The 27,449-nt window shown below is 42.0% G+C and overlaps 2 protein-coding genes across 5 annotated transcripts; one reads left to right on the top strand and one right to left on the bottom strand.

The window, feature by feature from the left end:
• The first annotated feature begins 473 nt into the window (after nucleotides 1–473).
• On the top strand, nucleotides 474–13,082 carry sesn4 (sestrin 4). Its single transcript, XM_063495589.1, has 9 exons — nucleotides 474–666; nucleotides 6,799–6,981; nucleotides 7,112–7,294; nucleotides 7,430–7,678; nucleotides 8,178–8,268; nucleotides 8,396–8,520; nucleotides 9,905–10,071; nucleotides 10,189–10,333; nucleotides 11,147–13,082. The coding sequence occupies exons 1-9, from the start codon at nucleotides 601–603 to the stop codon at nucleotides 11,234–11,236; spliced, it is 1,299 nt and encodes a 432-aa protein (XP_063351659.1). The 5' UTR covers nucleotides 474–600; the 3' UTR covers nucleotides 11,237–13,082.
• A 125-nt stretch (nucleotides 13,083–13,207) lies between these two features.
• On the bottom strand, nucleotides 13,208–24,370 carry foxo4 (forkhead box O4). Of its 4 annotated transcripts, none has more exons than XM_063495557.2 (4): nucleotides 23,463–24,370; nucleotides 22,437–22,968; nucleotides 18,382–19,914; nucleotides 13,208–17,913 (listed from the first exon to the last, which is right to left on the bottom strand). In XM_063495557.2, the coding sequence occupies exons 2-3, from the start codon at nucleotides 22,884–22,886 to the stop codon at nucleotides 18,412–18,414; spliced, it is 1,953 nt and encodes a 650-aa protein (XP_063351627.1). In that variant the 5' UTR covers nucleotides 22,887–22,968; nucleotides 23,463–24,370; the 3' UTR covers nucleotides 13,208–17,913; nucleotides 18,382–18,411. The 4 variants fall into 4 exon arrangements, with proteins under 4 accessions (XP_063351627.1, XP_063351639.1, XP_063351635.1 ...); XM_063495569.2 differs by having other exon boundaries at nucleotides 22,437–22,923; XM_063495565.2 differs by having other exon boundaries at nucleotides 23,652–24,370.
• Nucleotides 24,371–27,449: the final 3,079 nt, after the last annotated feature.

The following is a 27,449-nucleotide window of genomic DNA, read 5'->3' as shown; positions in this document are numbered from 1 at the left end:
GCTACCTTCACTTCCTCCTCACTAATCCTCTGAAATGGATAAGCAGTTAAGACAAAGAATTAAGATGCATCTAATTTCCACCCTGGCATTATTACATATAATCGTGTTTAGCATAGTGCTTTGTTTGTTCTCTTGTTTGCTTTTTCTTCTCCTTGTTTGCCTCTTTTTCTTTCATCTGTGGACTTTTGTGCAGTTCTGTTTATGATGTTGATGAAAATAAAGTTGGGGGAGGGGAACCTGTGCGTTCTTGAAGTCTTTAGTGGCAGCTAAAATAACACGAAGTGCTCCTTCCTAGTAACTTTCCCGTCCCAGGGTAAGTTAGTAGTCCAGCCCCGCGGTCTGCCCGGCCTGTTTTCGCCTCTCTCTGCTCGGTTGTTTGCAGATGTTCATTAGCATTTGGAGCTCCGCCCCCCTGCGCTCTGATTGGACGCACTGTTACTGGAGCTGTCAGCTCAGCTGCGGGAAGGTTTTCGTCTCAGTCCGGTCTGCAGCTACAGACTGACTGAAGCCAGCAGCGGCTCTCTGCCTTTGTTAGCTAGCTGGTAAAGCACCAAGAAAGGACATAGCCGCATCCATGAAATAGCACACTTTTTTTGGAAAATGATCATCTGTACGAGTAAAATGGAGTACCCCCTGAGAACCCAGTGCCAGCGAGTCCAGAAACAGGTAGGTTATAAGGTTAGCTGACTTTCGACAGAGAAGGGGGAGGGGGGGTAAGTTAGTTTTAAGGCAATTGAAGCTAATAGCGGCTAACTCAGTAGCGTTCATTCATTTGCCTAAGGGATCATTTATATCAAAGAAAAAATCTCTTTTTTTTGGCAGCTCTTGAATTCACCCTTAATGCATTTTAAAGCTTAAAACGAGGTGATAGACGACGGCTAGCTTGCATTTAACTGTTTTTCAAAGTTTTTAACGAACAGTTGGCTAACATTAGCGACCAAAAAAAGGAAAGGGGAAAAAAAACAGTCGAAGCAAACTTACGTTGTAGCTCGCTAACGCTTAACAGTTCACAAAGAAAACTAGTTTGACTTAGATGACATTTTGACGGCGGAGAAGTGGGGTTTTAGTAGTTGAATATGGGGGTTAGGAACGCACTGAGCTCGGTTTCCATCTCCAGCCGTTAGAGCGTCACGTAAAGCTCGCTGCGCTTTCTCGCTGTTTTAACGTGTAATTTCGACCGATAAAAGCTACAAATTTACCTGTTTCTCTTTCTGTTTTTTTTTTAAATTTCTGTTAATAAAACCAGGCCCGAACACATCACCCTAACCGCACAAACAGCGAGATGACGGCTCTGCCTTTGTTCTGCCACAGGAGGGAGAAGATTTAAACGCTTCCTTTTAATATTTGTGTTAAATTCGGCTTCGCTTTTGCGGATTATTAACGTGTCCGTGCACTAAGAGCCCGATGAGACGGTGCAGTGTGAGGAGAAAGCTGCAGGTGACGATGACATCATCTGAAGGTTTGGGGAGAGAAGTGGCTGTGAAGTAATGCAGCACCATATATTTACTCCTAAATAACACACAAGCACGGGTTTTGCAGGACACATTCAGCGTGTAAACATGCCTAATCCTCGAGGATTGACGGGCATTGTGCGGGTTTTGTCGCTTGCGGTACCTCTAAATGTTGGCAACTTTTTTTTTTATTGTGCTGTTTTTTGCTGGCTTCAACTGGACTGCCAATCAAAGTTGTTTTTCTCCTCTGCCGGTGTTTTTCCACTTCACAACAAAAGGGGGGCGCTGTCCCAAGTTGTAGCCCGAAAGAGACGTATTTGCTGCAGATTAGAGGTCCAGAAATGGAACAAAACAAGCAGGAATGTGAGCAGCTACTTTGTGTTTAAAGACTAATATGCGCTGCTTTTTTTACTGCTGCTATACTTTTACATAAATTCACTGCAACTGGAGACAAACGATAAGCAATATATACTGGTCGTGCATTTGCCTTTTGATTTGATAACCTTAAACCTTTTGCTTGTTTGTGAGACCTAATTATCAGGGAAAGTCTTTTCTACCCCTACAGTGTCGCTCTACCTGCATGCCATGTTTTCTGACAGGTCCCATCATTCATGTGCAGTATGTGTGCTCGCCTTTGTCCCCCCCCCCCCCACACACACACACACACACACACACACACACATCATCCTGCAGCACAGTGTTTTGTTTGTCTTGGTTGTGTTGTATGTGAAGCTCCAGCTCCTTTCCCTTCCTTCTCCTTTTCCAATCTTGGCTGCAGCTGGTTTGTTTTGCCCTACTCCCCAAGTTCAGGTTGCAAGAGCAACAGCCCCCCCAACCCCCATCCCCCAAGCTGCTTCTTCTGGTGATGAAGGTGGGCGCATGATGAGGATGAACCCCTTCCAGACTCAGTAAGGAATGCAGATTGAATGTCCTTCTCCTATATCTGCAGCAGCCCCCTCCTGCAGCCCACCACGCACCAACACACTGAAGCGGCTGCTGGTGTAATTTTCCTCTCTTCTTTGTGTGTCATCTTAGTCCAGCGCTCTCCTTCCTAGCCTTGCTTGTTTGTCAGCCAGCTATCAAAGCCTGTCTTTGTTTCCCTTTACCTTTCCTCCTCTCTGTGACGTCATCCCTGTTTTTCATTTCATCCGTAGTCCTCTCTGATCAATAAACAAATTATCTGTCCTCTCCCGTGTTGGGGAAAAAGGAGATTTCTTTTGAATGTCAAATGATCTGCACCTGTGAATCTTTTTCTTTCACAACAGGCCCTACTGTGGGTTGTTTATGTTAATATTTTGCAGGCAAGCCACAAGTTTGACTGCATCTTGTGATTTGAATACAGCAGCGCTCTAATGTCACCCCCTCAGGCCTGTTTTTGACTACAAAAAATAGCTTTGTTGCTTCTGCGTGTACTGTAAGCTGAATTGATAGGCTTCTGAGTGTACATGTGAAACCACAATATGCTTTGTAATAGCATACACAGTTGCAGACATGATGCTGCTTTATATGTCCACCCACCCTTACTTACCCTTTTTTCTCTCTTCTTTCAGTGCAATATTTTTTTGTGTGTCGGTTTTTTTCTTCTTCTTCTTCTTCTTCTTTTTTTTTTTTCATGTGGGTGGCCAATAAGGAGTGTATCGCCTTGTCAAAGCTATGTGCAGCTTCTCTGGGTTGTTATCAGGCAATAACAATAAAGCTAGGTATTGGGACAATAATACATCTGCCTAAAGCTTTTCCCACAGCGCATATAAATAAGAAAATGTTGATTAGTTTGGATAAAGATGGATCACTTTCAACACAGAGCTAGGACATGAAAAAATAGCAAAATTTAGAATTTTTGAAATGAAATGTATTGATGAGCATACTGTAAACTCTTTGCTTTCTATTTGATTTTTGCTTCTGTCCTCAACAGACACCATAAACCTATAGGATGTCATTTTCTGCTTTCTGAATGCCTTCACATCCACTGTAGTTCCTGTTTCAGTTTGACTTATTACCTTGTATATGTCCAGACATGTTTGAAAACTCGCAAAATACCAATTTCCTCTTTGATTATGTGATGGCAAATCCCATCTCCTCAGTCTCTAAAAGAGTAGGTTTGTTGCTTATTTTACTTCAGATTTGAAAATTAACAGAATATGACAGTTAGAGGGTTGCTTTTTCTGATTTCTGTGTGTTTCTGAGTGTTGTCAGTATTTTTCTGTGTGATGACGAATGCAGGGTGTTTGCTACAATTTGACGATACTGCTTAGCACCGTGGGTTTTTAGTTCTTTGCACAAGTCCTTAATTTTGGCTTTGACGTCTCTAACGGTAACCTTTTTAGCTGAAGTAATCACACTGAGAAAAGATGCATCAGCAAGGGTGAGTGTCAGTGCCATTTCCAGGGTTAGTTTCCCATTTTGCCGAGGGTTTGTCATAATGTTGAAGGGATTGTAGACTAGTGTTTAACTGTTAACCATACCCATCTCTGATTTGAAATGCTTTCCCTTTTATATATGTTACAGTTGCTTATTTTTCTCATGGGAGTATTTAAAATATAAAATCACAGCCAAGCATAGACAAGTGAAACATGGACATAGCTTCAGGCTCTAAAACGAGAAGCCAGTGCATTCTTTCTCACAGCCGACCGTGTTGTAAAAAGATTAACGGTCCTACAGAAATGGATTGGAGAACAGCCCTTGGACCCTCTGAATCATTAGAGCTGTTTTATAAATTTTGGTCATTTTAAGTGTTAAAAGGATTATCCAGGATATGTTCATTGGCTGACAAGTTGTGATTGAGAAATCGCGAGGTTTGCTGCCACAGTCAGTCTCCTGCTCATATAATCTGGTTTTAAAACACCAAACAATCGGCTGCTGTACATCCCTATTTTATACTGTCTATGGTGTGGCTGAGCTTGCTGAGCCTCGTGCACAGTCCGAGGGGTCAGAACAAGTTTTTTTTTTTTTTTTTTTTTTTTGGTAATATCCTGAAAAACTTCCAAATAGCAGCAGACACTGCTCCTTTCTTGGTGGCAAGTTATTTTGTAGCCTCTGTGCTCTCCTCCATCATAATCCTAACCCATCCTGAGCCCTTTCCAGCTTGTTCCTGATGAAATGGTGTCTAACTTTCTTATATCTGATTTATGTAATATGAACTGTGAGGGAGAAGGGTATACACTTGAGGCAGGATTCCTCTTCCATCGCAGGTACTAGTGCATAATAATATAAAACAGTAATTTTAGAAACTTGAGTGTCCCCAGTGGGTACTTTATCTGTTCACTGAGTTGGCAATATTTCAAAAAGTCACAACAGTACATCTTTTATATTGTCCAGCACAATTACTTGGAAAATAATTAGTCCTATAAAGAAGTTTTCTGTGCTTGCAAATCTTGGTCATTGTGCTATTAAAAGCAGTATTTAAAAAATGTTGTAAAAATATCTTCTTCTCTCTCCCCCCCCCCCCCCCCCCCCCCGTATTTGCCTAAAAGTATGATCGATCTATGTTGGAGTCAGTTTCATGCCGGAATGAAAAGACTAGGAAAAAAAAAAAAACAGGCGCCGATCTCCTTACATGTTAATTATTTGACTGGTGTGTTTTCTTCACGGTGCAGGCCCCATCGAGCCAGTTAGCGCTTTGATGGAGCTGTAACCTAGATTCTGCAGCTCGGCATACTAATCAGACCTACTCTTGTGAATGTGCTCTTGTCAGGTTTTGATTGGCAGGCACCTGTGCACTCTACATTCCCATTCAAACCATTTCTCATTTATGATGACAGATAAATGAGGGTCAGGGTTTGCATCTAAGCTTGCATTATTCACTGCCTGCTCATTTTATTCCCTTGCATTCTCCTTAGAGTTAAAATAACTCGTAGTTTATACAAATAAGTCAGCCTCGGTGTGACGTTTGTTTAATGTGTGCTGTCTTGACATGTTTTTTAAGATCTGAGCATGGAGTCTATATAGGTCAAGAGGTGGAGCCTCCTACAGGATCAGGAGGAAACCCTCGTCGACTGCAGGGAGAAGTGAAATACCACATGGAGCTGAATACCAAAGATCTGTACAAGGCTAAAATTAAGCAGGGAGTCTTTCTAGTCGCCATTTGCTACGACTATCTGTGACATAAGCTGAGGCGTCTGTGATTTGACAGGACAGTAGTAATCCTTGACAGACGTTCAGCTGTTAAAGGGAGAAGTCTTTGCCAAACTGAAGGGAAACATTTGGCTTTGATGAGCGCCGTCCACTCGGGTTTCATGTACAGTGGAGCCGATTCCTGCTCATGGCTGAGTTCCCAAACACCTTTTCCTAGAACCGATTGTAAGATGGTGACAGAGGCTGTGCCCATGAAGGCGATCCAGCTCCCCTCTCCGCATGGGTCTGTTTCTCTTGGCCTCCGGCTCCTGAGCCCAGTCGCTCCCTTGTTTGTCTGTTAGGGCTTATGAATTTCTTTGCTGCTGCTGCTCATGAGCTTCCCTCTTCAAGGCCTCTTAAGCTCAACTTTCACATTAGTTGCTTCGTCTGTGCTTCCTCCCAGCATGTAAATCCCCTTTTCTAAGGAAAACATGGGTGTTTTTTTTTCCCCTTTAGTTTTAGCAGGCTGCTGTCCATTTTCATTTCACAGAAGTAGAAGTACCTTTTGAAGAAAAAAAAAAAATCCACAGTGCTGCTTCTGTGTTTGATAATAATGAAGTGGTGTTGAACTAGGAAGCATCTGGCCCTGCTGCAGCCAACCTACCATGGTGTCTGTTTGTCTGACGAGCTCTCAGCTGAGCTACTGTTGTTTGCTTGTTTTATTTGGAGAAGGAATAATGCAAGGAATGCGCTCACTTGCCAGTGGCGCCTGTATCACTGCTGTTTTCCCAAGACTGTTTTTCTTTCAGCTGATTTATGGGGGGGTAACACAAGTTCGGTCCATGGCACGGACACAGAAGTCTAGCCTGTTTTTGCTACAGATCTAACAATTACTCCAAAAGAAAGTCATCCTCGGGTCACTGAATTATTTTTATTTTTTGTCCCATATATTTTATTATTTAAAACTGGCAATAAATAAATGTGTTCCCATTGTGGATTAACTGATTGCTTTGTCTGTAAAATGTCAAAGTCGCTCTTTAGTGACGTCCAAACTCCACCAAAGAGCCAAAGATTTTGGATTTACAGTGGTGTAGTTCAGAGCAGCTTCATCCAGCATAATTTTAAGATTTTTCACAGCCATTAATGTTCTCATATTTATTTCTTCTGTCAGCACTTTGTTTCAGCCATTATAGCCATTTCCCACAAAATGGGAGAACAATATCTTATGGTACAATATGATTTTAAGGTCCCTCTTCCAGAAACCAACCGTCTCTCGTCCTTGTCGCTGTTTCTGCAGGTGATGGTGAATGGTGAGAAGGAGCGAGTGTCACTGCTGGTCAGCAGGGGGAGTGTAGATGCCGTGTCCCAGCAGATGGCGTCTCACCCTCAGTACCTGGAGAGCTTCCTGCGCACACAGCATTACATCCTGCACATGGATGGCCCCCTGCCGCTGCCATACCGCCATTACATCGCCATCATGGTTAGTGACCTGGCTTTTCTCTCTAGGATACATCCAAACCCCTCACCAGCTGTCATCGTGCAGCCAAACATACACAAAGCTTTTTTTTTTTTTTTTTTTGAGTTTTCGTCTTTGTTCCTGTGACTAACAGGCTGCAGCACGTCATCACTGCAACTACCTGGTGTACCTGCACTCAACGCATTTTCTGAGGGTGGGCGGGGATCCCAAGTGGTTGCAGGGTTTGGAGGCGGCACCCCTTCGCCTTCGGCTCCTTGACAACATTAACAAGGTGCTGGCCCACCAACCCTGGCTCACCACCTGCTCACATATCCAGGTACAGCGAAGACAGACCACGGATAAAATTTAACATTTGTATAAGTATTTAAAAAAAAAAAAAAATACTTGGATCCTTTGTTTTATTTCATTTCCTCGTTCTAAATGTGTGTTTGTTTTTGCCTCTGCTCTCCAGACGCTGCTGAAGGCGGGCGAGCAGTGCTGGTCACTGGCTGAGCTGGTGCAGGCCGTGGTGATCCTGGCCCACTGCCACTCCCTCTGCAGCTTTGTGTTTGGATGCGACACAGACGCAGACTTTGTCCCTCTCTCCTCCAAATCTCCCAACGGTACTCCACCGACCTTCTGCCCCTTTGATGCTGCCAACGGCAACACCAACGTGCCTCAGTCCCTCGCCACTCCCTCTGAACACATAACACGACGACGGGTAAAAATATATTTATATACATATCTGAAGCTATAGACTGAAATTAGTTCATAAATAGTTAGAATAGCTTTAAAAAAGGGACCAATAAGAGCAATACTGGTGTCACTCAACCCACTGGTGCTTGTGGAAAGGAATAAGAAGAAAAAGGCCAAAATAGCCAAACTAAATACCACCAGTTTTACCAGATGAAAATGTATTTTAGGAGTGTATTTTTTATTTGTAGTTGAGTATTAAATAAGGTGCTGTTTAAAATGGGCTCAAATTACTGTGAGAGTGCTTAGTGCATCTCACTGGCCTTACATCATATAATAAGGATTGGAAAAAATGTTTAATAGTGTAAAATGACCGATTAATTTGTTCAGTATTTTTCCTTTGATAAATATCATCAAATTCAGTTGGATATTTTCTGATGTTATTTCTGTGCCCTTAGCAGTTGCTTTAATATATTTAACTTGATGAGATACTTTTTTTTTTTTTTTTTTTTTTTTTTTATCGGCAGTCTCTGGACTCAAGTGGTGACGTGATGTGTCTGAAGGAGAGGATCCAGAAGTCCCAGGAAGAGCGTGAAAAGCAAACACTCCAGCAGACAGGTAACACCACCGAGACATTCCCACTCATTCCTTGAGCGTTAGTGAAGTCGCACAGTGTGAAACCTGAGCGTTTACCACTCCTTACTTAGCCTCATCATCTCCTTTGCTTTCATCGTTTCTTTTAAAGACACAGAGGAGGAGGAGGAGATGATATGCCTCGCAGATCCTTCGCGTTTTATCACAGACCCTGACTTTTGCTATCAGGAGTTTGCACGCAAGGAGGAGGACCACTTCCAAGTGTTCAGAGTTCAGGTGAGTGTCTTTATAGCAGTGAACGTGTCAGTGTGATTATGTGTAGGGTTTTGTTTTTTGTTCTGAGTTTCTGATTGTCTGGCTGGTGTCTATTAAAGACATTAGCACAGTTTTATTACTCTCCACTGCTGAAGTGCATCTGTGCCACAGTCTGAAGCACTTTGAGATGCTGGTAGCCAAATTAACATGTAAATTTGGTATCAGGCAGCCCGAGGCAGAGTGAGTTAATCAGTACTTTCTTTGACATTTTAACACACTGCTTTGGCTCACAGACCAACAGGAGATGAATAACTAACAAGGTGTGAGCTGAAGTTTTTTTCCCCTTCATATTTTAATTAGATGCGTTTTCTTAATCATTGTCCAGTTCATAAGGCGCAATATAAAATGAAAATAGACATAAGAGCTTTTAGAAACGTGAGTTTTGTGTAAATTACCAGAAAATCGGTATTTGTTAACAGGAGAAGTAGTACAACAGAGAGCTAGGAGTCTCTTTTCTCCAAGTCCTCTACTACTTTTTCCTACTTTCACTATAAAAGCTAAATCCCACAGCTCAAGCTGCCCCCAAATGGCATCATTTAACTTGTCCTCCATTTGTGCTTGTTAGTGGCATCATGTCCTCTCTGTAGGGGCGGCTGAAAGATGTTGAGGACCACCACAATAGAGGCCTGGCTTGTGAGCCGGCTGCTCAGGAAGCACATGGCAGGAAGAGCCCGAAGCTTGTAGTTTAGCAGTTACTAAACACTGAAAACAAAGCGAAGGGGATGTCCGCTAATAAATGTATCGCAGAAGGCATAATTCTCTGATGGGAAGCAGCACGGTGACACAGTTGACTGTTGCCTCAGAGCAAGAAGGGCCTGGGTTTCCATCATCTGGCCAGGATCTTTCTGTGTGGAGTTTGCTTGTTCTTAGCATAAAGTTAGTGGAGTTAGGTTAACTGGGGATTGTAAATTGTCTCTCTCAGTGTTGGCCCTGTGACAGGATGGGCGACCCACCCAGGGTGTACCTCGCCTCTCGCCCTGTGGCAGCTGGGATAGGCTCCAGCTGTTCCGTGACTCCAAATTGCAAATGGATTGATGGACGAAAAATAAATAACATTGAAATGTACATTTGTACTCAGTTAGCCACATCTTGAAGAATCATAACAAAATCATTTTCGGCAACGCTTTTGAATCATTTTACAAATGAATGCCTCTAAAAACCACAAAATGAAGAACAGCATGGTACACAGATTGGTGGGGCTAGCCTGAGGGGATCACACACATCAGTCACGAGGGAAAAATGTTATGTTCTTCTATTTGACTGCAATTTTCAGAACTCCTCACTAAGTAGTACAATGAGGAATACTCATGTTTCATGTTACTGACCCCGATTTTTTTCCCTCTAGGACTATTCCTGGGAAGATCACGGCTTCTCCTTAGTCAACAGATTGTATTCCGACATCGGGCACCTCCTGGATGACCGGTTCAGGAGCGTAGCCACCCTCTCCTCATTGCACAGTGACGACCTGAAGAGGGCGATCTGGAATTACATCCACTGTGTGTTAGGAATACGGTGAGGCTGCCACTTTGTGCCGAAACAATAAAAATAAAAAAATACAGGAGACATACAGAAACCTGCTTTTTTTTGTGCGTGTTCAATAGTTAAAGTTGTGTTTGCTTTTGGTCGCAGCTACGATGATTACGATTACGGTGAAGTGAACCAGTTGCTGGAGCGAGATTTGAAGCTGTACGTCAAGGCTGTGGCCTGTTTTCCGGACTCCACCAAAACTCCAGTGTGTCCGCTGAGATGGACTCCACTTAAGACTTCAGAACGGGTAAGACTATTTTTCGTGTTACAAAGAAAGTTGTCATATCTGCAAACAACGTATGAAGCTGGAAGCGAGAGCCGCAATATTTAATTTGGGACAAATGCAGGAAAACAAGGATCCGGCATGATCAGCCGAGCTTTCGCTTCTGAGGTCATTATCAACTAAAACTAAACCAAGAAATGCTAAAATCAGGTGGGAAAAGAACTGCATCGACTCTAGCTACATTGATACAGGTTTATACTTGGTCTACGGAGCTTAAAAAGAAAGCGACTGGACTTCTTTAAATTTCTTGAAGACGTTTCACCTCTCATCCGAGAAGCTTCTTCAGTTCCAGTTCAGATATTTTATGCTCGTACTGGTGTGCCTGCATTGCTCTGGGATTTCACTCTCCAAGTTGGTCAGTTCTTTTTCTGCCAACTTTTTTCTGAACCAACTGAAGAGCAGAAACAACAGTACTGAACAGGCCATTAAAGTTGCAGGATGTACATTTCTCAGGAAGTGGATGTCAGGGTGTAGGATTATGGTGTACCTGCAGTGTAGATTTTTAAATATATTTTGTGATTTTTAGCTTTTAGATGGGACGGGAAAGCAGGGAGAAAGTGCAGAAGGATGAAATGCATTGTGGCTCATGGTTTACCTGTTCAAACCAGAGAGTAATACTGGCGCCCCCTACAGCACAGATTTGAAGTAGAAGCATAACTCCAACAAATGTGCGCATTCCCGGTCACATCAACCTGTCCACTCAACACATTCCCAGAGACTGTTTCTTATCACTAACATCAGCCCTCGGTGTTAATGTTTAGTTTTTTCTCTCCTCAGATACACATAAACTTACTAATCATGGAGGCCCGGCTGCAGGCGGAGCTGCTGTACGCGCTGAGAGCCATCACTCAGTACATGATTGCCTAAGAGGACGGAGAGGCACGTCATTAAAACTCTTCGCCGGTACAGAGAGACCCGGAAACAAGAGGATGAAGACATCTGAAGAGCAGCCGGTGACGTGGGATGAGAGCGGCACTTTTAAGGACACAGAGCTGCACCGTTTGCAGCTGTGCCTCTTTGAATGTGCTCTTTCTCCTCAGATCCAGTATATTTAAACCATAGCGTGCCACATCCCTCCTGCAACTCATCTTATTGTGAAGTCCTCTTATCAGACATCTTGGCTCTCGAAGGTTATGTGCAATTATTGCTAGTTATTTTAATTTTTACCTGTCGTCTTGTGTTCCAGTCGGTCGCAGCAGCAGTGTGTTACCAGTGGCCAATACTCTCCTCTTTAGTTTGAGAAGTCTCCTTTTGTATTAACTATGCTTTTCCAAAAACGTATATCTTTGTGTACACGTTGAATGAATGTTAATGGGAGACCAGTTCTTTGGGGGGGTTTGTTTTTTTTGTGGACAATCCTTGTCAGTGTTGGAGGAGGACTGTGAAGGACGACCGTTTTGTTTTCCCTGACATTTTGTATTAATGCTGGTCAAGAACAAAAATGAGAATGACACTGCTGGAAGTTATCACATCACTATAGTTTCTTTTAATAAGCACTTTTTTAAACTTTATATATTTATAATGCAAGGTAGCTAATGAGTAGACATACTGAGTTTGTGGGTCTCGTCTTTATGACGTGTTTAAAAAAGAAAAAAGAAAAGATTTGACTGTTTGTCCTCAAACTTTCAGACTCTGCTTTTGTTTCCCAGCCCCGATTTCTGAGTGAAGGTACGCGTTTCAGGATATTTCAGTGAAATATTGCTGTAATATTTTCAGTTTAGCTCTGGCACAGAGACTCTGAAACTAATCTGAAGAAGTCAGTAAGCTGTTTCTTACAGCGACGAGTAAGCTGAGCCACATTTTGTTTTTTTTTTTCTCCCCACTGACACGCTTCAGAGACGATCAAATCAGAGACTAAATGTTAGACCACGGGTCCTTTAAGACCTCAACCTTTCACAAAAGTACAAAAAATCAATTGGAGCAATTTTAAAAATAAATAAATAACACTTAAGGTTGATCTGCGGCGGTGATGATGTGAGTTCAGATTTTTGTTCGGGGCTTTGTGTTAAAGCTTTTCTTTCTTTCTTTGTGTGAACTGTATCGAAGTAGATCATCACAGCAGAGAACCCGTGGTACACTTAGCAGAGCGATGTGCAGAGTAGCTGTTAATAACACCTGTATCTCCTTTCTGTCTTTTCTTTTTACAGTTTTTTTTTTGTAAACCTTTGGAGTACTTTTTGTTTTGTTTGTTTCTGGGTGACAGTAGGACCTACTTGTCATGCTGCGGCCTGGGTAGTTGTAGAAGTGTGACAGACTGTGTAGATTTAGAATTGGTAACTGCAGGATGTAGAACAGAAACCGAAGTCCATATCGACTAAAGCAAAAAGCGCTGTTAACACAGGTGCCTTCAGGCTAAAACTGGAGTGCTGCTGAAGTGGAAGGATGTGACGACTGGAGGCTGAACGTGGGCCGGAAACGAGCCCGGCTGACAGGCGGGAAAGCTTTTCCTGCCCGAGTGGGAACAGTTCTTGTTTTTCTTTCTTGGTGTTGGTCGGCGCCGGTTCTGATGAACGTTGCAGCTGTGAACGCCCATGTTTTCTAACAGACACATTCTACAAGCCCCAGCAACTCAGCAAGAGCCTTTGACACAGATGGATGTTAAAAATGTTCAACTTTAGTAGACTTAAAAAAAAAAAAACACCTTACCTTAAAATAAATAACCTAAAAAAAAGAGAATAAGTGCAAAGACAAAAAAATGTTTTGGTTTTTTTTTTTTTTTTTTTTTTGGAAAATGTGAAGAAATGTTTTTCTATAAAGATGCTCTATGAAAAATAAATCTGCCTACTGTTGTCTGTTCCTCCAAAGAGAAAAGCCTGAGGCTACTTAGAATTTAAAAGCTCTGTGGTCCACCCAGACATTTAATTTCTTATAAATCCTTTTGCCAGCTGATACCTTTGGCTCATTTTTAACTCTCTGATTCACAAGTCATATTTCAAAAGGTGTGATTTAAATCGTATGGGTTTCTTTTATTTGGATTTTTTCCTGTTTATACTTGCAGTAATTGAAAACATAATTGTATAAAAACATCAACACTTGAATGCTCACTGGGGGGCAGTGCTATATCAGTGCTGCTGCTATCAGTTCAGAAACAAGCGCTCATAACCTGTTTTTCTGTTTTCAGTTGTTTGATTTGATGTATTATCACTTCCCACGACATCAAATATGTTTGAATTACCTATTTTTAGGTAAATGGGGCATCACATATCAGCATAATCTGAGGTGACTGCAAAGAGACTGCTTGCTTCCAGTGATAGATTTCATCAGTGATAGTGCTGCGTGCCAGAGAACTGGCCAGTGTACTCATGATAATATATGATGATATTTCAATCTATCATTTCTTTATATTTTCTATTTGGGAAATAGGTAACAGAATGCATTGAAAAGTACAAACATGCATGGAAATACAATATACAAGTCAAAAACAGTGTTTGTACAAGTCTAACAAGCTTGAAAGTCAATATTTGGTATGACCTTTATTCTTCAACACAGCCTGAACTGGTCATTTCTTTAAGTCGTTTTCAGGAATAGTTTTCCGGAGTTTTCTTCTGTGTTCTTGTTCTCTGTCAAGATTTTTCAATAATTCTGAGGTTCTGGGAATGCCAGTCCAGGACTGAGTTCAATTGTGAGTTTTTCTATCCAGGTATCCTTTTATTGTATTGGCATTGTTTGGGATCACTGTCATGCTGAAGAATTAGGCTGTTTCCTATCAGATGCTTTCCAAATGGTATTACATGGTGGATCCCAAGACCAATTTACAAAGTCCTTGGAGGCTCAAGATATTTGCATAGCATATCCTCCTAGGAAAAAATATTACTAGGTCCTGGAAAGAGTTACAATTGTAGGCTTACAATAAGTTTTTAAGTCTTTGAGGGTTAGGGTTTTTTTTTTTTTTGAATGATGGTGTTTAAGTTTTAATTTGTGCATACTGAGGAAGGCTGTGACATGTGGTTTTAAGATGAATAACTATCAGCACAAAGTGCATACCTGTACGTAAGTGACGGGATCCTTGGATCACAGCGGCCTCTAGTGGAAGACCTGCACAAGTGCACCATGTCTGAAGCGTCACAAGTCATCAATGAGCAGGAAAAGTGGGTTAAACAGTTTATTGAATCGATTTTTGCTGTTCAGAACTGTTTGTCATCTCTGGCTGACTTTAACAATGTGTAAAGAAAGAAAACTAATAAAGAGGGGAGCAGGGGATGAAAAAAAAAACTATCAACATGATTTAAAAAAAAAAAATCAAACATAATTGGCTTATGCACAACTTCCCACCCTCCCCAATGGAAAAAACAAATCCACCCTTGCCAAATGTTAAAATACTGTATCAAATAGGGGCGATTTAAAATGTAAAAACATAAAGGGACTAACTGCTACTTAAAAAAGCTGAAGGACGAAGAATATGCACAAAGTTACATAAGGGGAGACACAAGATAAGTAATAACATCACACCTGACTGCTTCAAGGAGGCAACAGTAAACTAGAGACATCAAAGTAGATTCTCACCAACCAGCCGCCGCTCCTTTAGTCAGATGTTACTAAAAATTTCCCCAACTGTGGAACTCGGTTAAGGAAAAAAAACAGAAAAAAGGGTGCAAAACATAATAACAAAAGTAATGGTGTTATGATTCAAAATAAGTGCAGTTACCCTGCTTTTAGATTTAAAAGACCAGGTTGGGTCAGGGGTCGGGTTTACCACATCACATATAGAAAAATAAAAATAACAAGGAGGAGGAAAGTATGGAGTCTTTTTTTTTTTTAAATCTTGTCTGCAAAATATAAATTACTAGTGCACACAAGGTAAATAACTCCTGCAGGAGATAAACAACTCTTGCACGAATTAAAATAACTCCTGCGGACATAATTAACTTGTGTGCACATCATATCCTCACACGGCACAGTAGGGGTTCTGTATTAATTCCTACTGATTGCGTGTGAACTTCTACTATAACACCAAGTCGTTATCCTTGTGCCGTATACAAAAAAATTCCCCCGATATGCACCCCTTGCATCGTGGCATACTCCAGGAGAACATCACAACTGATATGACATCTAGCACCATTACAAAACCAAACAAATGAGAATTTTTTAAAAAAAAGGAAATATTTGTGGGTGACAAAAACAAAACAGAAAGAAGAAGAGTGCTTTAAACATATCAGAGGCTAACATATTCACACAGCTACAGCGAAATGATGAATAATAAACTCCAGGGATTTTTTTTAAATTAAATTAAAAAAACGAAACAAAAACACAAAAAGTTAAGAAAGGGGAGAGATGACAAAATAAAGCGTCGCTACGGAGTAAAATCGTGCTATAGTGTTTTAAATATTGGCAGCAAAACAAAACTACCCAGGGGACAAGCTAGCTGTGATTTACACGGCTGAGAAGCTAAAATTAAAAATGAAGTCAAATTTGGGATGCGAGGGGGGGAGCTGTGGTGTGTTGGTTTCCAGTCTGCATACAATTGTGCAAAATAAAGTTTATTTATTCATTTTTGTTTATTTTTTTTGCCGGCATTTGATTAGGTCTGTGCAGAAGTGTTGTTTTTCCTGAGAGGTAACGGTTGCATGAGCCTCGTTTTGAGATGAAAGTTTTTTTCTATTTGATGCATTTTTTAAAAATAGTTTTTTTTTACTTGGATTCAAAGAAAGAAAAAAGAAAACAGAAAGCACGAGGCAGGCGGCTGGAAATCTTCTTTAAAACTGTCAAGTATTTGCCTCTTTCAACTTTTAAAGTCACCTTACAGGTATCTCTCACTTATATATATATATATATATATATATATATATATATATATATGTGTGTGTATGTATGTATATTTGCTGTTTTGCAAAGCTTATGTACACTGAGGATACTCAGGCCCAAGCGCTCCCTACATGCCATGCCAATGCAAATATTAGTGTTCCTTTGGTTATGTAAAAAAAAAAGAAAGAAAGAAAGAAATCTACATGCATCTCATTCTTTACAAAAATAAAAGTATAGAAAATTACAGTTAAAAATGATCTGAGAATGCTTCTTCCAATGTGTAAAAAAACATCACTTGTCATTAGTAATATATTCATACGTATTAATATCTGATTTCCATCTAAACTGTATATTAAAACTATCATCAAATATATTCTTTTTTTGTACTTCTCACACAGTGAATTAATTTTTCTTTTCCAACGTTAGTACTGAATAAAAAAAAAATATCCAACAATATATCGGGAAAATGTTAAATAGCAAAAACAAACCCTTGAGGGAGGGACTTTTTTTTTCTTTCTCAAATTTCCTTCAAAAGATAGGTCTGCATAGCATCGTGTACGTGTGCAATTTGTACATTTACAGGATCATAAACTCTCTTCTTTTGAAATGGTACAACCTAATGTTGATGCATCTTTTAGTGTGGGGTCCCTGTGTTGCAGGAAACCTAAGTGCTTTGAAAATGCACAGGCTCGAGGGAAATAAAGGAAGAAGAAAAAGAAGAAGAAGGAGGAGTCAGGTTGGACAGTGGAGGCATGTCAGCTGTCTAGGACAATGTAATACTTGGCCAACCAATCACTCGTTAGCGTATGGATTTACCCTTGAATGCCCCGTGTGTAAATTCACAAATCCCATTTCTTCATTTTGTTAGTTCAACTGCACATCAGAGATTAAAAAAACAAAACAAAACAAACACCCTCTATCTGACATCTACCTTAACACAATGGATTGAAGTAAAAAAAAAAAAAATGCCAAACTGCAAGTACATACCCTCTCAACTCTTTTCTCTAAAATCATGAATTTAAAATCGTACATTTAATCAGGGCAAGATGTGCAACCACGTTTCATGCCTCCGGCCGTCCCATCTTTATCTTCCACCTGTTCACAACAGTCCTCTCGCTCTCTTTATCTGTATCGAGGTCGGTGCAGCAGGGCAAGTGTACCTCATTCAGACGATCATTTGGTCTGGCAAGTCACGCCGAGCGGGAAAACTGGCCATTTCTCCAAAAATCAAAACAAAACAAACAACAACAACAAAAAAACAGTCCATCAAGTCTCTCAAACCAGCGCCTTTGAGATCCGGAGTACCATATCCGCCCTAAAGCTTTTGTCGTGTAACATAACTAAAGTGGAAACTCACTCCAGCCAGAGGGAGGGAGGAGGGGTGGGGACGGGGATATAGGTGATTTGTCTTGTCAATCTAAAAAAAACAAAACAAAACAAAAACCAAACCAAAAACCATCAAGTCACACATTTAAAAAAAAAAAAAATCAGTTTGCAGTGAAAAAAAAACTAACAAAAAAACAAACAACAACAACAAAAAAGGCTAGCAGCCCAATCGTCCGAGTGTTATTTAAAAACCCCCAAAACAAAACAAAAATAAAATAAAAATAAACAGAAAGTTGTGCATAGTAGCCTGAATCTCCTCCGCGTCCTCTGCATGTCTTGGCACGTGATATGAGTGAGGTCTTCGTTTGTAAAAGTCCGAGAGAAACGGCGTGTTTTGAAGACAAGCATCTTCGGCCAGCAGGGAGGAGGGATCAACCGGTGGTTGCGTGAGGTTATCTTGATGGGAGATTAGTTTCCTGCAAAGACGATAGAGAGGATCATTCACCTCGCTGTCGCTTAAAAAGGCCGTTTGAGAACATTTGTTAGCCATATCTGCATGCAATGCTGTGAGTAATGAGCAGCTCTTTGTGAAAAAAACTAAAAGGGGTGGACATGTAAAATATTCAATTTACAGTGACAGAAAAAAACAGAATAAAGATAAAAACGCTTTAGATTAGAAAGTCGGAAAATACTGAAAATCTTAAGTTTTTTTTCATTTAATATAATATAGATTTTTTTTTAAGGAACAGTTGATCACTTAAGGTCATTTTCACTAAATCCTAAATTAAAATGCTAAATATTCTCTAGATTTGCTGCTTTTCTTTACTTCGCACCACCGTGAATTGAATATATTTACGTTTTCAACACCTAAAGACAATTTTTTTTAATTCTGTAGACTAGTAAATAGTTCATGTCTCTGACAGTGGTTGGAGTGGTTGGTGTACCTGGCTAACACCGTGTGGTCAGGTGAGTGATTAGCTGGGCACCCAGTTGTGAGCGGAGCCCTGCGTGGTGGTCGGTCCCGGGTACCCTTGGCCTCCAGGCAGCATGGGGTCGAAGTTGAAATCGAGGCTGTCTCCGTCCATGAGGTCACTGTTGATTATGTAGTCCACATCGCAATCCAGGTTTTCGGTGAACATGTCAATGTCCAAGTCCGTAGGGAGCCGATCCGGACCGGTGGGGAAGCAGGACGGCACTCCAAACTGACTGATCCCCGGCAGGGTGGTGATGGGCCCCCCGTGTTGCGAGCCTACGGCTGGTACCGCGGCGTGTTGGGCTTTGAGGGCAGAGAGCTGTGACGGGTCCTGAGACAGACCTGAGAGGATCATCCCCAACCCCATCTGAGAGTGATGCTGGTGTTGTTGCTGGTGTTGTTGCTGCTGCTGCTGCGCCGGTGGTGGTGGCTGCTGCTGCTGGTGGTGGTGAAGGTGATGCTGCTGAGGCTGCATCTGAGCCTGCAGCCCGATGGGGGACACGGTGTTCGGCTCCAAGCCCTTACCCAACCTTACTCCTGCAACAGACGTGCCCAAACCCATCATTCCCACCCCTCCAGAATTCGGCATGATGGAATCCACTTGGGCCATCAGGACATCGCTGGGAGGAGGGGAGTCGGAGGTGAGCAGCGCCTCCAAGCTGGAGGGTACGTGGGCGCTGTAATGGCCGCTCCCACGGGAGCTGGGGGTGGGCATGGGGTTGAAGAGGGAGTTGCTGAACGTCGTCTGCTCTTTGCTGCTGGGCCCGCAGGGAGACACGGAGGTTGTGGCCCTGGTGTGGGTAGGGGCCTGTGGGAGGCTGGATGAAAGCTGATGGAAGGAGGGGAAGCTGGAGCCTCGAGGCAGCAGGGTGGAGGCGGAGGGCAGCGGAGTGGGAGGTGCTGGTGGGGCTGTGCTGGGACTGGCCCCTCCCTGCTGTCCAGTCATGAGAGTGAGGCCATCGATCAGGTCCAGCTCCTCCATGAGCGTCTCGGTGAGGGTGGGGGTCAAGTTGCTGGCAGAGAACCGCCCCAGCAGGCCGTCATCAGGCAGGTTGTCGTCATCCTCCTGGCCCGGAGCAATGGGGGACAGACGTCCGCTTAGGGTGCTGGCGTTAGAGCTCGTGCGCGGGCGGAAGGTGGTCCACATATCTGTGTCGTCCAGGCTGCCGCGGGACGAGGGGCTGCTGCTGTTCACCCCCCATTTGGAGAACTGCTGGGATGAGTTAGGGCTGTCTGCGCCTGCCGAGCCTGTGGCACCATCGCCCTGCAACACACCTGCGGTGCCTCCCAGGCCGGCCGCTCCCGCCTGCTTCTTGGTCTGCTTGGCCCTCATGCGGCTCTTCAGCAGCTTACTGCTGTTGTCCATGGATGCAGCCCGGCGACGCGGCGCCTTGCCGGTCTTGCCTCCTTCGGGATTGAGCATCCACCAAGAGCTCTTTCCGGTCGATTCATTGTGTACCCTCAGGAACTTGTTGTGGAGTGACAAATTGTGGCGAATTGAATTCTGAAAATCAAAAGAAGGTAAAAAAACAAACAAAAAAAACCACACAAAGCACAACAATGAAGAGAGAGTCATGAACTGAAACTCACAGGAGAATCCAGCAACAGAAAAGATGCTGACAGAATGAAAACTTTCAGGATAAAAAGCATTTTAAACCTTATTTTGGAGCAAACTTTTCTACTTTTTTTGTGTTTTTTAACAGATTTGACTTTTCATTCCGTGAATGCATTTTTACATCCAAGTAGCCACTGAAATTAAAGTTTATTTATTAAATAATGCTTTACAACAGGGGTGCCCAATCCCAGTCCTCGAGAGCTACTGTCCTGCAGCTTTTAGATGCATCCCTACTCCAACACAGCTGAATCAAATGGTTTGATTGCCTCTTCAGCATGCCATCAAGTTTGGCAAATGCCTGATAACAAGCCATTCATTTGATTCAGGTGTGTCGGAACAAGGATCCATCTAAAAGCTGCAGGACGGTAGCTCTCGAGGACTGGGATTGGGCACCCCTGCTTTACAATAACTCCCCAAAGGTATTTCCAGGTGGTTGCAGAGTGGTGAAACTTGCTTTTATTACACTGGTGATTTGCAGATTAATCACTTATCTTTAAATGAGAATAACAAAATTAAAGTATGGCTACTGTGGATATAATCTTTAGTAAAGGATTTTCAAAATAGTTTTTGTGTCATCTTGGATGACACAAAATGTATTTATTATCTCTGAAAAGGGTTTAAACCAAAACAGACAATCGTAGACTGTAACAAGCCCGAGCAATTACAACTTTGTTTCGAAGGGTTTCACACCAACACTTGCTGGGAACCACCCGTCTGCGCTAACAGTACAAAACTCGATCTCAAAATTCCCTTCAGAGCTAATCATTTATTCTACAATAGTTAAAAAAGGTGTCATTAGTTCCAAAGTTATTATATTTCAGAATTTTTTTAATTTTGTTTTCCATTCGTTTTTAAATGCTCAGCATTTTTTTTTTTTTTGCTTTTTTCATGTTGTTTTCACACATGAAGTTAGTTTATTCTCATTATAATCAGTTTTTGAGTTTGTAAACTTGTAGCTTTTTCAGGTGGTTTGGCTTATTTTCACAAAAATAAAACTCCAAATGAACTAAAAGAAAAAAATAATTTAAAAAACGCATCACTTCAAATCATGTGACCAATTAATGGACTCCCCCAGAAACATCCAAGTATTGGCCAGATGTGTCTGGGCCGGGAGCAACAAAAAGAGCGAACAGTAAGAAGGTTTTCTTGACTAGTGGATATGACGGAGAATTTACATTCATTTTACAGGTAGCTGCAGGAAGCTGTTTAGCTTATCCTTGCAGCGTACACCTGCTAGTTGTGTCAGATCGGGATCAGATCATAAACAAAATGCTCTGGAGTTCATTTGTAATCGGACTAAGACCACCTCATCCAGAGGGTCTCGGTGTGGCTGTTTTCGATTACAGGGTCCACATCAGTACAAATGAGTTTGGCCTCAGCTTTAGTTTTATTGAGGAGGTATCTGTCTCCTCCTAGCATAACAATATCAGAAGAGGTATTAAAATACAAACTCAACGTGCTGTTTAGGCTGCCGGCGTGACGCAGACACCACAAGTATGAATAAACATCTGCACCAAAGCCTCCTCGTGCTTCTTGTAGCTTGACAAAATTGTCAAAGGTGTAAAAATGAAGATGTTTCCAGTGCTTTTTATTTAACTTGGACTGCTTCTTATTGATCGCTTCTTTACTCGAGCACTCGAAGCATGTGCACAACATGCCTCATTCACACCAGCACTTCTTTTTCTACCTGGGTGCCTTCTATCTAACATTCAGGCTGTTCAGTATCTTGCCCAAGGATAACCAAAAGGTTGGTGGATTGATCCCTGGCTGCTCCATCCCAAACATCCTTGAGCATCCCTGATGCAACCATCAGAGTGTGACTGTTAGATAGAAAGCACTTAAGCATTTGGAGGGTGTTTGTGTAAATGAGGCATGTTGTATGAAGCGCTCCCAGTCCTCAGGTAGAGTAGAAAAGCATCTTTTTTCACCCAGTGACAGTCAACAACCAATGCCAACCACCTAGCAACTAGTAGCTGTATCAGTACAACTCTTAACAATGTGCACGAGGTCACGTGATTAACCTCAGTACTGCCTGTAAATGCCATCCAAGGGTTTTTCCTGCCCGCTAAAAGGAAAATAAGCAGAACTGTGATTAATAATATTTTTAACCACTTTTCCCCAAGCTTATTTACTTAAAGTTAAGTATTTTAGTTTATTTTTAAAACTAGGACAACCAAAATGGCTGGCCTATACACAAACTTGGGTTAAATAAGGAAACACACACTCTCTGCCTTAACTCTTAATGCAGCTCTGTGGTGTGCCAGGAAAAACTCTGACACATTTACCTGATGGACCTAAGTGTTTATTTTATTACAGTTCAGCTTAACTCTTAAAATTAAAAGGCCCATAAACATAAAGATAACCTTGGCTGTGTACTGACTCAGATGATTCCCTGCAGATGAAGCCCTCACCTTCCAGCCGGCGGAGCTGTTGCTGTCTCCTTTGTCTCTGAAGTAAGGCACAGTTTTCACCATCCACTCGTATATCTGCGCTAGCGTCAGCCTCTTCTCGGGTGAGTTCTCGATGGCCTGGCTGATCAGGTCCGCGTAGCTCTGGTTCCCCCACGCGTTGCGCCGGGAGGATCCTTTGCGCGGCGTCGCTCCGGGTCCGCCCACGCCGGCCACGACCCCGCCCTCCACGGACGCCGCAGCCGCTGCTGCTTTCTCGGGCTCGGACGCGATTTGCTGGGGCTCGGGCTTGTCCTCGTCAGCGGGCGGGGTCCCGGCGGCGGACTCGGCGCCGTCCACCCCCTCCGATTTGACAGCCGTGATGTCTGGCCTCGGCAGCGGCCACGTGCAAGAGCGAGGTCTGCTCTGCGGCTCAAAATCTGGGTCAATCGGGGGCACCGGCGACTCCTCCATGGCGATCCTCTGAACTTCCACTCAGAGAGGTGTTCAACTTAAAACATTTAAAGTTTGACAGGTAAGTTTGAGCCGATGACACCTTAAGAGAAAACAAACACACCACCTTTAAAATAAACAAATAAACAAAAATAAACAAACATGCTTCACCCTCTGCGGGGGTGTCAACCGAAGGGCCTAGAAAAGAGACGTAATAATCTGGACACGCCAATAGCCTCGGTTAATCCTCAGATTGGAGATTAGGGAACCCAAATAATCTCCTTAATAGTAACTATCATAAACCTTCAGATTTATATAGAAATAAGGAGGGCTGGGGCGGGACTCTCTTTGTTTGAATGAAATCTAAAAAGATAGTAGCACAATGACAATGAGCACCAAAACATCTGGACCTAGACGGGGTTTGGGGCCGCATCTGGAAATTAATAATAATAATAACAATAATGAATAAATATATATATATATATATATATATATATATATATATATATATATATATATATATATGTGTGGCTAAAAATAGAAATTGAAGCCATTTAAAATCGCTTACATTACATCAGATTAAATTTGTGAACTTACACGTGAAGTTTTCTTGTGAAACTATGCAGTATGCATGCGAGGATTAGCTGGCTGCTGTTACAAAAGAGCTTCTGGCTGTTCTTGTAAACAACCGGGCAGTCTGAGGTCTCCACAAGACCAGAAAAAGGGAGAGAAAACGACCAAAGTTTATTTATTTATTTATTTTAAGTTCCGCAGACATCCACTAACCGGTGCGGCTTAGTCAGTCAAAGTGAAGATGTGCGGCGGCTGACTGTCCGCGCTGGCGGTCTGTTCAACACTGCCCCGGGACGCTGGCACACGTCTCTGTCTGTCTTCTGGTGGGAAAAACGAGCCTCCGGCGAGGATAAGATGTCAGTGAGGACGCTTCGGGGTTTGTTTATAACACTAGAGAGATGACAGAAATGTGCAAAGAGAAGTCCGCGCCTCAGGTCTGCACGGTCCGCCACATTGCGGTCGGGCGCATGTCACCATCTGCCATGTTTCCCCACAGTCCTGCCGCGGCACACGATACTCGAAGAAGCGGGTTTTAAAAAGCCCACTCGACCGCAGCCCGGAACTCAGCCGACCCTCGTCTCGTTGTGTCGCTAACCAAGCCTCGCAGTTTCTCCGGGGGCGCTTGGGTGAAACTGGGGTCGCCCGCAGGTCTGTCGGCTCCCACTCGCCGCACTTTGAAAACAGCACCGATAGCCTCCGTAACGTTAGCCGCTTAAGCTCCTGCTACTCCAGAGTTTACAATCCGTGGAAAAGTCCGTGAAAAGCCTCCGATAATTTCATCCAAGTTGCCGTTTCTGGTCGGCGCTGACTTTTGTAAAACTTCCTGTTGTTGGGTCGGTACAAATATTCACTCCTTCGGGATCTTTTCGACTTGTTTTGTTTTGTTTTGACTCGAGGCGAAGACTCCCTTCTGACGTCTGTTTACCACTGTCAGGCAACGCACTCTGCGCCTGCGCACAATGGAATTCTGGGAAGGCGAGTCCTGTGTGTGGCAGACGGTTCCGACGTAAACAGTCGCGCTCGATGGCAACATGTACCTGTAGTGGAACATTATGTAACAGTTTATGAAAGTGTCCTAAGTACTCTTAGGCCATTTAAGGTATTACCGGTAATTAGAGACACGTGACAAGAAAAGACTGCAAAATTACATTATTTCCCGAAACAAACAAACAATAATTATAACCTTAAATTTTAATGTTTACTCATACATAGAGGTCCCTCTGAATACCTCCTCAAATTTCCAGTTTTTAATAATGCATTTAGTAAACTTGTACTGATTCTGTTTTATTTAGCTTTGTTGAATTTGACTGTGCTTTATTACTTTATTACATTTATTACTTAATAATTTTTTTTTAACTTTAATGTAGTTATTTGTGATTTATTGCAATTTTCAGATTAGTTACATTTTACTGAGCTATATCCTTATTTAAGCTATTTGTTAATGCTATTTAAAAACATCTTGTCTTATTACCTGGGAAACGAATAAATAAGATTTTATGGTATTTTATAAATAATTATATTAATTAGCAATATGTACACTCAGGAGGAGGGGAGACACCAATCTATTAGGCACTGCATCAGTAAGTACATTATGTGTAAAACTGTGCCAGATCAAATATGCAGTTCTACCCACTGTGGCTACTACAACTAAAAAACAATTTTGCATCCATAGGTAATTCAGAACCCACCTGAAGTGTGTTAAAAATCTAAATCTATCCATTTTCTTCCACTTATTCAATTCAGGTTGGGTTGGAGCCTATACCAGTTGCCACAGGGTGAGAGGTGGGGTACACCCTGGACAGATTGCCAGTGTATCACAGGACTAACACATAGAGACAGAGAACCATTTACATTTACATTAACACAGACACGTGAAGAACGTGCAGACTCCACACAGACAAGGCCCCAGACTGGATTTGAACCCGAGAACTTTAAATACATGAAATGGAAATGGATGAAGAGTGACATAGTCTTCATTATAGGCCTCAGGCCAGAGTTAAATGCAAGGATTTGGGTTGGAATATCCAGTTTGGCACAGGCCATGCCACCACTGAAGGTCTGTGGTTCAATAACTTGTTCTTTCAGTTCACATGTTGGAGTGTCCTTAGGCAAGATGTCGCAACTGATGCAAGCACCGAAGAGTGAGATAAAAACATTATAACGTGTACCGAGTAAAGCTTTGTATGAATATGAATGGCTGGATGTGGATACTAAATACCAGTCAATTAAAATTAAAATCTTGATATTCCTATTACCAAAAACATAGGTATATTCATTTATTTATTGGTTTATTTATATATCATGACAGAGTAATATATGTGGAACAACAGAGTAGTCTGTGTTATAAATGGAACAAAACAAGAGATATGAGGAGGGCACTTACATTAAACCTCATGAAAAACCTGCTCTATTTTCAACTTAAACTTTAAGACTTTTTGTGAATTGATAATGTGATGACTGCTTTTAAGTTTCCACTCAGGCACAGTGTATCTCTGTATGTATTATGTAAGTTATATGTTCAGTTATTATATTATTATTATTATTATTATTATTATGTTATTATTATAACCTAGTTTTTAGGTCTTGGATGATCCAGGCATGCTACAGGTGTGTGTCTTAACCACCAGGATACCCGATGCTCTGTGTGAAGCTAATGCATACTCAGTAACCCTAGGCTCATGGCTGGTAATCCAGCTTTCCTTTACTAGATTAATGCTAGACTTTAGTCACGGAAGTCTCCTCTCAGAGCATTCTTCAGGTTTTCAGTGAGCTGGTTCTATATACTATTTCATGAAGACCATGAAATTGATAAAATACTAATAAATGGGCATGTGAGTTGAGATTATTGATCCCTTTGTGTATGGATACTACTCTGGAAATGTTATGTAGTTATGATAACCTTTATTTATCCAAGAAATCCACACAATTCATAATGATGTAGCTTAAAGAAAGTAGACAAACAGATCAATAAAGTAAAAATACAAGTTAAAATTAAATTTAATAGAAACACAAAATAAATGACTATCATAAGTGAAAGTCTAAATAAAATACAAGAATGAGCATGTAACAAACTAAATAGAACAGAGTAAGGACATGCCTACATGTAGTCACTCCGTGTTGTAGTGGATAACACACGCAAAAGATTCCCAGTTTGGGACTGGGAGAAGATACAAACCCAGCCTCAGGGGGGGTCACAAGCCAGAGTACTCCCTGTGCTGCCCAGATAAATGGGAGGGTTGTGTTAGGAGGGGTATGCAGTCTAAAATCTGTGGCACATCAAACACGTGGAGACCCCTGGGGAAATAATGGAGCTCCACAGAACTGTACAGAGGACATGTGGCATCTTTATAGAGGGAAGGGACAGAGGTGTTCTTCATGCTTTGCTATGGCTTTCACTGGGACAAGACCTCAATCCAAATAAACACAAAGAGGAGATTTTTGGATCCAAATCAAAAAATCAGGAAAGATCTTTTAAAGAATGGTGTTACATCTCTTCAGGAGAACTCCAGAGACACTTTATAGGGTTTTTTCCTTTAGTCTGTCACCCGTCTGACTCCTGAAGCAACGACACATAATCGAATACAGAAGCATTTTTTTTTAAGAAGACTCAACTCTCAGATGGTGTTTTCTGTGTTTTGGTCTTTGTGTGGCGGGAGCTTAATGAGCAGTGAAAAACTTGTAAATTAGGAAGTGAGAAAAGGCTTAGCTTACTCCACCATTGTTTATTAAAGGCAGGTACATTAGCCCGTCTGATCTCTCTTTGAATGGTTCGTGCTTTCACCTCCACATACCTTTTTTTGTGGTAATCCTTTTCCATTTTGAATACTCGTGTGGCTTCCTGCTCATTGTGATGAAAAGTAACACACCCCACCTATACTGCGCTTAATCTCAATCTTTAATGTTTGTCTTTAAATCCTGCACCCTTCCTCATTAGCTGAGTCATGATTCAGAGGAGGTTGGTAAAAGGCTTCCTGTGTAAAATGCTTCAGTGGCACCAAGTGTCTGACTGCC

The sequence above is a fragment of the Pelmatolapia mariae genome, linkage group LG2, assembly GCF_036321145.2.
Source record: "Pelmatolapia mariae isolate MD_Pm_ZW linkage group LG2, Pm_UMD_F_2, whole genome shotgun sequence".
Taxonomy (NCBI): domain Eukaryota; kingdom Metazoa; phylum Chordata; class Actinopteri; order Cichliformes; family Cichlidae; genus Pelmatolapia; species Pelmatolapia mariae.
Note: the sequence above shows the minus strand (reverse complement) of the source record. Positions and strands in the feature narration are given on the sequence as shown.